The sequence below is a fragment of the Monodelphis domestica genome, chromosome 2 (assembly GCF_027887165.1).
Source record: "Monodelphis domestica isolate mMonDom1 chromosome 2, mMonDom1.pri, whole genome shotgun sequence".
Classification (NCBI taxonomy): Eukaryota; Metazoa; Chordata; class Mammalia; order Didelphimorphia; family Didelphidae; genus Monodelphis; species Monodelphis domestica.
The window spans coordinates 277001096-277015048 of NC_077228.1; the positions used below are offsets into that span (position 1 = coordinate 277001096).

At 38.0% G+C, this 13953-nt stretch overlaps 1 protein-coding gene across 5 annotated transcripts in view; it reads left to right on the forward strand.

Moving 5' to 3' along the window:
- Positions 1–13953, forward strand: part of ZFAND3 (zinc finger AN1-type containing 3) — a 361587-nt gene that overhangs the window by 315288 nt on the left and 32346 nt on the right. For all 5 annotated transcript variants that reach the window (XM_056818160.1, XM_056818159.1, XM_056818158.1 and 2 more), the window contains one exon: positions 3043–3210. In XM_056818160.1, coding sequence (XP_056674138.1) covers positions 3043–3210 — 168 coding nt within the window. The remainder of the gene's footprint in view (positions 1–3042; positions 3211–13953) is intronic.

Here is a 13953-nt window from a genome sequence, read left to right on the forward strand (position 1 = left end):
TTTTGCCCCAACCCACTATGGGAAATACTTGTAGTGTGCTCCAAATTTAGATCTTCATTTCAAAACACAATTTTTCACTTTCCTCTATAACTTATTATTTTTTTAAGAAAGCTTATCTAAGGTTATTAATATAAATGGCACTATTGCTGATTTGGGGGGGGGGGTGGAGAACAATGCTGGTGAATTCTGTTTGGCTGGCTGCTCTGTAATCATTTACATTTAAATTGTCCTCATAGAGGAAGGAAGAGAAGAACAAGTAAAAGGCTTGTAAAGTGACTGCCTTGGCCACCACACAGTGGGGCGGGCATCCTTACTTGGGTTCTGGGCAGCTTCCTTCATGAGTTAGGAAACAGACTGAATTTGGTTTCAAATGTTTTCTTTAGAGGCCTTATTTGTTATTTAGTATTGGGGGAGATGGGATGTCATGTATTATTAGAGGAACTAAATGAGATGAAAATTAAAATTTGTGATTGCCAAGAGAGGGGTGTGTCCTCTCTGTCCATGCAGAGATGCAGCAGGTCCTGAAAGCTATTCACAGAGTGTTTTATAGTCAATATGATGAATCCGGAAGAAAGCTCATGAAATATAAGGGTAATTTTGAGTTTACTCAAAAAGAGTACAGAGTAAAAACAGGTGTTGAACTATCCTCATGTAAGAAACTACTTAGTGCAAAAGGGCGATAAAAGAATGTCTACCCTTTGATCCAGCCATAGCACTGCTGGGTCTGTACCCCAAAGAGATAAGGGACAAAAAGAATTGTACAAAAATATTCATAGCTGCGCTTTTTGTGGTGGCCAAAAATTGGAAAAGGAGGGGATGCCCATCAATTGGGGAATGGTTGAACAAATTGTGGTATATGTTGGTGATGGAATACTATTGTGCTCAAAGGAATAATAAAGTGGAGGAATTCCATGGAGACTGGAACGACCTCCAGGAAGTGATGCAGAGTGAGAGGAGCAGAACCAGGAGAACATTGTACACAGAGACTAATACACTGTGGTATAATCTAACGTAATGGACTTCTCCATTAGTGGCGATGCAATGTCCCTGAACAATCTGCAGGGATCTAGGAGAAAAAACACTATCCATAAGCAGAGGACAAACTGTGGGAGTAGAAACACCGAGGAAAAGCAACTGCCTGACTACAATGGCTGAGGGGACATGACAGAGAGAGACTCTAAACGAACACTCTAATGCAAATACTAACAACATGGCAATGGGTTAGAATCAAGAACACATGTGATACCAGTGGAATCACGCGTCGGCCACGAGGGGTGGGAGGGAGGAAAAGAAAATGATCTTTGTCTTTAATGAAAAATGCATGGAAATGATCAAATAAAATACTATAAAATTAAAAAAAAAAAGAATGAAAGGATAGGTTCCTAGCTGTGTGACCCTGGGCAAGTCACTTAACCCCAATTGCCTAGCCCTCCCCTCTCTTCTGTCATGGAACCAAGTTCCACATCACAGGGGTTAGAGGTGCATGATCTTCCCTTCAAACCAGGGAAGAAGTCTAAATTTTTTCTTTTTCTTTTATGGGGTGTTTACAGTAAAAGAAATTATGTGTATCGTATTAAAAGATAAAATGTTAGTATTTAAAAAAAAAAGAAACTACTTAGTGCAAATGACTTGCTTTAAAAGAGCTCTAGAGTTTGACAGATGAGGAATTCTCAGGGAGAAAGTTCTTATAACCAGAATTATTCTCCATTTTATACAGGCAGAGGCAACATTGACTTATATTAATAAGTATGGATACATGCTAGGTTTGTGGTAGGTGCTATGCAGTTTGGCAAATCATATCACCTTTGCTTAGGTGATATGGTTGGTATTTAGAACCTGTGTGGGTCATGACTTTTTTTTTTTAATTAAGGCTAAAAAACAATTTCTATATACTCTTGTGTTGTCAGCACTACAATGTTAGTTCAGTAGCAGCTACTACTCCTGGTACTGGTGTCACTTTTGTGTCTCCTCTTCCAGGGTAGACTTTCACTTTTGAATATAAAACAAGGAAACCACTTTAAAATATTTGCTGATTTCAGTTGCAGCAAAGCATTTCTACTACAGGAAAATCTCCAATTAATTCAAGGTATTAATACTAAGAGCAGAATCATTTGCATAAAGGTACTCGAAAGTGGAAAATTTGATTTAGAGGTTTTTTTACCACAGAAAGAAGTACACTGTGTAGTCAAAAAATGTTGATCAGTTGTGTTTGGCTCATAGTGACCCCATTTGGGATTTTCTTGGCAAAGATCCTGGAATAGTTTGCTGTTTCCTTCTCCAGCTTGTTTTATAGTTGAGAACACTGAGGCAAACAAGGTAAAGTGATTTACCCAGAGTCACACAGCTAGTAAATGTCTACGGCCAGATTTGAACTAGGGAAAATGAATATTCTGGACACTAGCACTATATCCACTGTATTACATTCCTGTACTGTTTGGAAAATAAATCACTAGCAAGAGGACGGAAATCAATAGATTTGTAGTCAAAATTACAACTGTGGCAAGTCATTTTACCTCTTGAGTCTTCATATCTTCACTTGTGTGATGATAATAATAATAATATTTAGATTTAGATTATTGACCTTACCTTGTGTAAGCAAAGCACTTTGTAATCCTGAACACAGTAGATATATGTGAGCTATCAGTGGTATCATCACTGATAAAATATTTTTGGGGTGCCAGTAGTGCCTCATAGCACACACTGAGTGCTCTGGGTGTTGTAAGGAGGTGGGGACAAGTAACTACTTGTATTCTCTTAAGTTGAGGAAGACAACACCATTAAGAAGTACAAGTGGTTACTACTTGATGTTGTTTTTCAGCTTTCAAGTTTTTCAGAGGCTTCACTAAATAATAACAAACTTTCAGCTTTTTTACCTTGAAACTATTTGACTTCCTCCCACCCTCTTCCCACCATCTTTTATAACCCTGAAGCCTAGAAAACCTGCCCATTGAGTTCTGAATATAGCTGGGGTAGAACCCAAATTTTCTAGCTCTCTTCTCTGGCCAGGGGTTAATGTGATCTTCATATCTGTGTCATGAGCAGATTCACAATCTGAGAGTGAGGCTTCCCCAGTGAAGAGGCCACGGCTACTGGACAGCAACGAGCGACCTGAGGAAGCCAGCCGTTCTAAACAAAAGAGTCGGCGCCGCTGCTTCCAGTGCCAGACGAAACTCGAGCTGGTTCAACAAGAACTGGGATCGTGTCGCTGTGGTGAGTGTCCTCCTCCTTCATTGTGTGGTGGGAGCTGAAGCTTTCTTGGAGATGAGCACTATTAACCAACCCCCTTGAGATTAAATAGGCAGATGCTGGAGGAGAAATGTTCCAAAAAAGTAAGAGCCAAGGCATCATCCTTGTACTGTACTGCAAGCCTTCCAAACACACTTTCCTCTCAATCCCATCATCTTGTCTAGTAAGTGGAGCTACTGAGCTGCCCAGTTGCAGGTACACCCTGGAGGACCTCCAGCTTGGCCTATAAGAACTCAGATAGTTTCTTTTCTCCTCCAAAGAACTCATCACTTCATATAGAATACAGAGCTCCCAGGCTGACTTTTTCTAATAGGAATTTTTCTTTGTTAATTTCTTATTAATTAATATGAATACCATCTTGGTTACATTCACCTTAGCTCCCAAATTGACTACACCTTGAATAATGACTCAGACTTGTTACATCTCTTAAAAGGGGGGGGGGGGGGAATGAGCCAAAGCCTATAGAAACTAGACTAGGCCTTAAAAAAAGACCCTGCTTTTGAAACATTTAATAAAAACAAGAAATGTGACTTCTATAATTTATAGCTTTTCTTCAGGCAGCCACTGTACCTTTTTAGTTTGTGTCACTGCAATGACCATCAAAAAAGTGAAGGCAGTGGGGAAATATATTCATTCAGGGGTTAATTAAAATTTTAGTGGACTGACAGATTTTCTCATATTTATCTGCAAGAGTGCCTTAGAAGTGTTTAGAATTTTGTGTTTAAAATTAATGGTGGTGTCTTCCTCAACTTAAGAGAATACAAGTGACTTTCAATTTGTGGTACTTAACTACTGATTACTACTCTCAACTTTTCCCCTTTTTTGGGTACTACCAGGTTTTCTTCCCACTACCATAAGGGGTGGAAATCAAATCTTTGAATTTTCTCATTTTAAAAACAAGCCAAAACATTTGAATGAATGCTGTCTTTGGCACATACATAATAAAGTAAACTTGTTGTTTGGGCCAGGATGCTTAATTTAAAAAGATAATTTCTTTCCCAAATTACCTTTATAGAAAAGTTTGATTAGAAATATTAGTATATTTCAATCATACTTTGGAGTTTTTTGCCTACCACTTCAGAATTTTTTTTTCTTCTTAAATTCTTACCTCTTAGGGGCAGCTGGGTAGCTAAGTGTATTAATTAGAGCCAGCCTTAGAAAAGGGAGTTCCTTGATTCAAATCTGGCCTCTGACACTTCTAGCTGTGAGACCCTGGGCAAGTCACACCTAAACCTTACCAGTCTTCTGCCTCGGAATCAATACATAGTATTGATTCTAAGGTGGAAGGTAAGGGTTTTTGAAAAAAAATAATAAAATTATTTTTAACCTCCTTGTCTTAGTATCAGTTCTAAGAAGGAGGAGAAGTAAGGGTAAGGCAATTAGGGTTAAGTGACTTGCCTGGGATCACATAGCTGGGAAGGGCAGATTTGAATCCAGGTCTTTTCAACTCCAGAACTGACGCTCAATCCTCTGTGCTACCTAGCTTTCCCCAGAAAAAAATGTCAAATACTTCTTTTTTTTTTGGTTTGGTGTGTGTTCTCTAGTATATAATGCTAACTCCCTATGTTACTTCTGCAAGTGAATGTGTAAGAAACTTTATGCCTAACCACAGTAGTATAAAACTTAGATCCATTCCTCCTTTCCCTCTGGCTACATATATCATGTCACATAAGGGAAGAAATTTGCTAGCTACATTATTTTAGGCCAGCATATTTCTCAGGCTTTAGTTTTATTTTCTGCTTTTAAAACTTCTGGTATCCAGGTCATAACTACAAGAAATGAGTCTGTCCCAGCCCTGTCTATTAAAAGCCTCAGACCTATTCTCTGAGAAAATCGGGTTTAGGCTTTTCTTTCTCCCTCTCCATGAAAAGTATGGTGGTGGTGTCCCTTTAGCTAGCCTTCAGCAGAAAGGGCCTGTTAACATAAACTTACAAAGAATTAAAGTGATGACAGTTCAATTCATAGTATTGTTTTCTTTTCTTTTCTTTTCTTTTTTAAGCCCTTACCTTCTGTCTTGGAGTCAATACTGTGTATTGGTTCCTAGGCAGAAAAGTGAGTGGTAAGGGCTAGGCAATGGGGGTCAAGTGACTTGCCCCCCAAAATTTGAGCGTAGGATCAATCCACTGAGCTGCCAAGCTGCCCCCCTCAGACACTTCCCAGCTGTGTGACCCTGGACAAGTCACTTGACCCCCATTGCCTAGCCCTTACTACTCTTCTGCCTAGGAACCAATACACAGTATTGAGGGAAGGGAAGGGTTTAAAAAAAATGCAGAAATGACTAAATGACTGGATTGTGTTTCTGCATTTAATGTTTATTCAAGAGATTGTAGCCATTGCTAATGATAGGGAAATTACTTGTTGGATTGTCAATTATATGGGCTTTTGAGTGAAAGCTTGACTACTTTTTCTAGATAAAAACTATGAAAAGTAGTAGACCCTAACCTCTTTGTAGAAACTTATCAAGGGAGGGAAAACATCAGTTCCTACTGGATTGCCCATCATGCTTTATACATCATCTTGAATAGGACTCTCCATCTATAACTTTGGACAAAATTCTCAGTCTAAGAAAACAAATTAATCAACCTCAGGCTTGTATGTATGGAGCTATATAAAAAGAATCTAAAGTTTCAAAAGCCCCTGCCTAAAAAGAATCATTTATCAAGTGAAGGGCAACAAAAGCCAAATGGCATATTAGTAAAGGAAATTTCCTCACCAGAAAGTTCCCTATAACAGTGAAATTGCAGGTCCCCATGTTTAAAGGAGGCATTTGATAATTATTTAGTTCGTTTTTAAGTTTATCTTTTTTATTTTTAAGTTAAATTAAATTTTATTTTCAAAGGATCTGCCTTTTCTCCTTCCACCCCACATTGAGAAAACAAGAAAAAAACATGCTTTTAAGTACTTTGTTTTACAGTTGAATTACTATAAAGGATGAAAGAATTAAAGAATAGGTTACTTAGTCAAAGATCTGGGGCTATATACAGAGATGAGATCCCATAGCTGCTAGTATATTCCTTCCTCCCAAAATAGTTTGTTAGTGTATGTGTTGCAAATTTTCTCTCCCCCACTAAACTGTAAGCCCCCTGACATTAAGGACTATTTCACTTTTGTGTCTGTGTTTCAAGTGCTTAATGCAATGCCTGGAGCACATTAGCAACTAAATGTTAATTAATTGATCATAGATATACTGTTATCAGAGTCCTTACAAGATATCTAATCCTACCTCCTTATGGGGACAGTGAGGAAATAGGCCCAGAGAGGTTAAGGGATTTACTCAAGGTAACAGGGATAATAGCTGGCAAGGTAAGGATATTTAAACTCAGACTGGTGACTGAGTTTAGCACTCTTTCCACTGTTAAAACACTACTTTCTAGCTTGAATCCTATGTCAATTGTGTCCCCACACCTATACCATAGTAGCATTTATTCAAGTTTAGATGTTTGCTCTTGGGTTCAGGATTCTGGGACAGGTCTGCATCCAACCTTTGAACCCCTAATGGGCATATCCCAGCAGTTTTTCCAAAGATTGGTCTCTGACTCTGTGCTCTAGTTTTCACAAAGGAGATTCTGTAAGCAGTCCAATTAGCTCCTTGAGGTACCTACATCACAATCGTTCCATGTATTATCCCCATACCTGTTTGAGCTATTTTTCAAGCCACCTCCAGCTTGTTTTGCACATTGCCTTGTAGTATGTTCCTTGAGAGCTCCCATATTAGAAAGGATTTTTTTCTTGACTTCATGTGCCTGTATGTCCATCTCAAGAATAACTGAATCCTTAATTTTAAACAGGATTTGGGATAGTGGATCAAGCAATTGGTTCATCAAGTGTTCTATCTTGCTTTTGGCAGGGGTTAATACCATCCACTCTCAATGCCATTCTGAGGCAAACAAGAATTCACATCTTAGAACCAAGTATTCTGACAGTGTTATAGCTACATTTCCCAGTTTATGTGGTAGCTTTATAAAACCACCCCAGAGAGAGTATCTGGAGTACATATTAGATGACACTGTCCTTTTAGATGTGAGATTGGCTGTCTCTTGAGCAACTCATCACCATGTCACACTTGGGAATTTGAATTCCTAGAGCTGTCATATAGAATCCATATTTTCCACAGATCCAAACAGGTTGTTTGTGAAGGACAGGAACACCAACCTCTTGTCCTCTATTTGAAGAGTTTGACTTTTCCACCAAAAGCAAGTGAGCTAGCTAGGGCAAAGTAAAGTTGTCAGATATGAGATGGCTTAGAAAAAGTTAAAACATTGGTTGGACCACCACCAGCACTAGGTTTTTACTTGCCCTGAAAATCTCCCAATTCCACAGCATAACTTCACTTTTCTGAAAAGAAGCCAGTAATCTCTTAGGAAAATATTGGACAGTCTTGGACAATTTAGGAAAATATTGGACAGTCTTGGACAATTATTTAACTCTTGTGATTATTTCTAAGGAGTACAATCATTGGGAAATTCTCAATTTATTGATAGTGTTAGTGTTGCAGAGATTCACTTAGCTATTCTGGAAGGTTTGGAAGAAAATATAATCATTTACTATTGAAAGGAAACTTGAGAAATTGGTTTAAACTCAAACAAAACATTTTTCCAATGTAGAAAATCTTTTTTATGCATTCACTATCTTTTTCTTCCAATCCCTTTCCACTCTCTACAGGTTATTAACTGCTGACAAGAAATTCACATCTCATAAATAATGCTTAAGAGCCATTGCTATATAAATTGAATGTGTTATGAATTGTGATGGGCCTTTTTGTAGCATTCTGTGCCTAGAGCAGAAAGAACAGAGGATGTCATTTTCATTAATTTCTAATGAGGTGCCAATTAAAGGCAGGGAAAATGCTCCAAAGGGAAGAGTGGCCCTAGCTCCCCTGAATCCTCCGCCCTAGGGCTGTCATCCAAACACTGCCAGCCAAGCCTTCTCTAAAAATTCCATTAAATTACAATCTCATCGAGAGCATACACAGACACATTCAACTTCCCTTTGATCTTCAAAAGAGCAATTTGTAAGATGAGTTCTCAGCCTTCTCACACAGGGAACTAAGAGAGGTGATAGGAATTGTTAATTGCAAAGACACTCTACAGGCTTCAGTGAGTAGGTGAAATTTTAAGATGAATTCTCATTGTCTGCTTCCCTGTATAACTGGGTAACCTTTAAATCAACAATACCAAAGTAACACCCATTTCCTATGAAATCTCTCCAGCTGCCAATTAGACAAGGTAGGTGGTAAGGCTGAGATGTGATCTCTTATGTTGCATAAAATCTTCACAATTTGCCTTCTCTGTATGGGGGAAAAATAGAAATGTGCTTATTTATGTTATTTTCCAATCAGGAAGCAAACTGAATAATGCAAAAACACTCAAGTATATTGTGCCACAGTTTAGCCATTGTCACCAAAATAACCACCTGTAATTCTATGCAGCTGTTGAACCAAGGACCCTTTAATTCTGGAAAAGAATTGGAGTCACTGTTGATTTTCCAGATTTTGGCTGGCATGATAGCGGACTTTTTTAATCCCAGTGTACTGCATCCCTAAACCACAGAATCAATTTCAAAACAACAACATAGAGGGAACATATGAATTATTGCTTTTTTTATTTGGACAATGATTTTAAAAATATGTTTCTCTCTTTCCTTTTAGAATTAGAAGCTTTTTACTAATCTCCTGAGCAGTCTTAACTTGTTTTTATGTTTTTAGAATAAATATTGCAATCAGAATGAGAGCCCCAGGCAATGATTTTAGCAGGAAACTTTGAAGTCATAAGTCTTTCTGGGCCTCAGTGGTCTCTTCTGACCAATCACATCCTGGGTGATAACTAGGTGGGAAGAGAAATAGGTTGATTTTAAGTTCAAGGACTACACCTTGATCATGGATTGTTCACCACTCAAGATCGGAGAGAGTGAATGACAATATCTCAGAGCACCTCAGTTGTTCCCATGGCCTACCTTTGTACTAACAAGACCATACTTGTTCATTCTGTCAGTTTACAACATGTTCATTCAACCTCAAACTTTTAGTAGGATGATTTCATTTGGACCCAGATATCTATTGATAATAGAGGTTTGAACAGGTCACAGAAATTTGAATAGCCTATCCCATAACCCTAAAAGAAAATAAAATGAAAACCCCCTTTCAGAGAGCACCATTGTGTGCATAGCCCTGTATAGGTGGACCATTTGCTTTGCCCCTTATTACAAAATTTCATATTTATTTAGTTCTTTGCAGATTTTTTAAAAAGACACTTAATTATCTTATAATAAGGAACAATATAAAAATATGTTTTACATGATAATACTTGTGTAACCCAGATCAAATTGCTTACTGGCTCTGGGAGGCAGGGGTGACAGTTTGGATTCTATGACTTCAGAAAACATGTGAAATTGTTTTACATGTAATTGGGAAAATAAAATTTCTTCTAAAAAATAAAGACATTCTGTGAGGGATGTTACTTTAGTAAAATTTGACATGTATGTTAATTATCTTAGAAGCCTCATTTGACTACTCAATTATAGCCCTCATTTGTTCTTACATTCATGCTCTACTAGATGTTGTTCAGAGTATGACTACATGCAATAGGTGACCCGCCATGCACCCTTTCCCCTGCCAATAGAGTTGGGAGTGTCCATTGATTTGCAAATAGTGACCAGAACAGTGAGAATTTTATGCTCAAGGTTTATTTGTCTTACCTAGTAGCCTATCACATTGCCCTTTGTCCGAAGCTATAACTATCTAAGGACACTCCCTTCCCCAATAGGTATATCATAGGAAGAGTGCCTCCCAGAAGAACATTATAGAGAAAGCAGAAATAGCCCAAAACTAAGCCATGAATATGAGAGGCCTGTTGGTGTTATGAAAAGAGCTCTAGACTTGAGCCCTGGGTATGAATTCATACTCTTTAATATTTACCAGTTGTAGGGCCATGGGCAGGTCACATAACCACCTTGAGCACTAGGTTCCTTCACCTAGAAAATGGAAGAAATGAAACTTGCACAAGGTGCATCATTGTTGGAAGGAAAAATGCACTGTAAACCTTTAAGCACCATAAAATTCAGAGGTTATCATCATCATCTTCACTGAATATCAAGAGATTGTCCATAGCCTTTAGTTGTCCAGGAATTTTGCCTGAAAACATCATCTTATTCAGGGTTCTTTTTCCTTCCTTTTAGAAACCATTTTAACGCACACACTCTCCCTCTCCTTCCCTCTACCCCCTTCTTTCCCCTCTCCCTCTTTCTCTCTCTCTTCTTCTTTAAAAGAGAAGGTAGAAAAAGGTAATACTCAAAGTGGTCATCATCTAGAGATTGTAAATCTTTTGTTAAATAGGATTTTGGAAGATAATGTTATTGCAAGAAGATTTAATCTATACAACAGATTATTTCTAAGCTCGCTCGGTGATGGCCTACTTTTTGGAAAGATAATGCTTAATATTGCGCCAAATTAGTGGACAGTAAAAAAAAATGGGTAGTCCCTTAGGATTTACTGGAATAGATCATTTTACTTCCCTCATTTCATAAAATGTATGCACATTAAAGACTCTCCATATAATAACATAAAATCACAGAATATGATAGCTGGAAGGCCCCTTAAAGGGCCTAAATTCGATCTAAACCACCCCCACCATTTTTTTAAAATAAATTTTTATTGATGTAGCTTTACATCACCTACTTTTTCTTCTCTGTGACTTTCCTAAGTTTCCAATTTGAGACTTCTATGAAGAGAGCTATTAAACATATTTTCATGCATAAGAGGTACTTTTTTTTTTAGGGTTATAGGCCTAATAGTGGTGTCTAAAACAAAGGATAACTTTAAGAGCATAATTCGAAGTTGCTTTCCAGACAAAGTAGCTGAACCAATTGACAGCTCCTCTAGCATTTGTCATTTTAATCTTTTGTGAAATAGAACCTGAAAGTTGCTTTAATTTGTATTTCTCCAATTACTATTGATTTAGATCATTTTTTTCATTTGGTCCCTGATAGCTTGGATTTCTTCCTATTCATTTCTTTTGACCATTTATCCATTGTAACCCCCTTATTTTACAAATAAGAAAACCAAGGTCCAGTGACTAGGGCAAAACACTAATAATTATAAGTGACCCAGCAAAGATTTTTCAATAATAGGGCTTTGTTGGACTTTCTTTAAAGAATATACAGTAGATTGCTATGAACTATATAATTTGTGACCAGAGTTTATAATCGACCCTCAACTTTTCCTAGAAGATGATATGAAAGTCAAAAAAAGTGAATAGAACATGTATAACCTATATAAAATTGGTTACCATCTCAGGAAGAGGGGAGGAGGGAATTCAGAACTCAAAATATTAGGAAATTAATGTTAAAATTCATTTTTATATGTAATTAGGAAAAAATATTACTGAAAATGTTTTTAAAATTAGAACATCCTGAACACACAATAATCACAAATTTGTCCTTCCCTGGAGAGGCGTCTGATGGCACAGAGAGTACAATAGGATACCTTTGAGAAGTTCTTATCTACTAAGCCATATTGAAGTGATAATGATGTGTAGTCACTCTTCAAAAAGACAAGGACATTTGAGGCTAAAGATCAAGCCTTTGTGCATTTTAGAAATAGTATCAAAAAAGTGCCATGTGTATTTGCTAAAGTGCTTTAGAGAAGTAACCCTAACAGATTGTCATAGTCTTGAATTTCCCAACAGAGGGTTCCTACAGGCAAGAGGAAATAACTGGAGCAGGAGAATAGTATGCTTAGATCTCTTGTTTAAATCAGGTATCAATTTGGCATCTTCGAGTAGGATAAGCTAGAGAAGTAAGAGCCTGTTAGCTTAGAAGTACGATTACTACTAGAGTAGTACAGATAAGAAATGGTGATAGTTCTCTTGCTAAAAGTTCAAAATTCCACCTCAATCTCAATCTTCTCAGTCTTTTTCCAAATTCCTATTATGTAGGAGGCATATAGATTTCCAAACTCTTTGATGATACCATTAACTAACATCAGTTACTTTAGATTATCCATAATATCCCTAAGGAATTTAAAAAAGCAATTTTCTTGGACCAGTTTCTCTTCCAGCTCTTCCCTGGGCTCTCTCCTCTTATAGCGATATCATTAGCCTCCATGCATGGGTTTAGTTATTACTTTTACACCACTTGCCTTTGAAGTGTGTGCATAGACATACACAGCCCAGAGTCACCAATCATCTATTAGACAATTCCAGTTAAATGTTCTACAGATGTCACACACTTTACATGTCCAAACCTGAACTTATCATTTCCCCTCTCAAAACACCTCTTTTCCTATCTTCACCACCATTCTAGTCACATAGATTCACAAGATTGGTTATGAGCTCCTTAGAGATGAGGTTTTGGGGAGATATTAGAAAAACACAGAGAATTATTGTAGGTGTTAAATCATCTAGAAATTGCAGATCCAAAGTTATTAAATGAGAAGTTCTACTTTTGTAATGCTTCTGACAAAGCTATGGGTCTTAAGAAATGGTACTGTCAGACCCTGAGAAGACACAAGTGCTTGTCCCTGGCCATATCAGGGCCTGAAGATGTTTCTGGAGTTTCATATAATTATATTTTATAGACATATATAATGTATATATACATATATGTGTATATATACATATATATATAATTATAAAAGATTGCTATAGTGTCAAAACCTCTCAGTAATCTCATTCATAAACAGAAAGTCAGAAAAGTCATGGATTCTATTCCCATCTCCACCCCTTAGTTTAGACATCACTGAGACAACAAATGTGATCAGTGTCTTAATAAAAAAGATAAAGTAAAGGGAGGTTTGGACTTTCTGTATGGAGAGGGGGAAAGAGAGGAGAACCCCCTTCTCAAATCGGGTTTCAGGTGAGACAGCAGATGTAACGGGTTGGCTCAGAAAGAGGAGAGGGGGGTTTGAAGATTTTCCCCCTTCTGTCTTCCCTTCTTAGCTAAAGCTGCTCTCCCCAGTTTGCTCTTATCCCTCTTGTCCCCCCTCCACTACTCAAGACCAAAAGGTCTCCCCTTGATCCATTCACTCACACTCAGCTTGGGGAACAGATAACTTTTTAATGTTAAGTCAATCAGGTAATACAAAAGGAATAACAGGCAGGGAAGAATGGGGAAAGGAAAGTGGGGAAAGGGGGTCCCTGTCTCTATCTAAACCCTTTCCCCTCCCTCCTCGAGTTTGGGGGGAACTCAGGCCTTGGCAGCCTTGAGCCCCCTTAGAGAAAGTCAGGTTGACTCACCCCTAGGCAACAGGAGCTGAGGTTTCTTCTCTTCAGAAAGTCCCTTCAATTGGGAAGTGTTGGGGGGGGGGGGAGATTTCCAGTCACCAGCAGGAAAAGTAGGTAACCCTCAGGAGAAAGTCTTTATCCACCTTCTCTCTTCTACATCTCAAGATGAAGAGACCCTCACTGCTCTTCTCACCAGTCTTCTCTCCTCTGGAAATTCACTCCTGGGGCCCCTCCCCTGTCGAGGTGAGCAATTTCACATACTCTTCAGTCTGGCACTTTTTCTGTAGTGCCAGCCTCTATCACATCAGGCATTTAAAAACTAAGTTACCCCATTTGTGTGCCATTGTTGGTTTTTGTTGATCCAAACAAGACCTTCCTTGGGAGTGATTTTTGTATCAGAATAGATGATCATAAGAAGCTTATTGCATTTGCTGTGGAGGACTCACTGACAGTAAGACTTGTTATCCTATAAACATGTTTAAAAACTAGG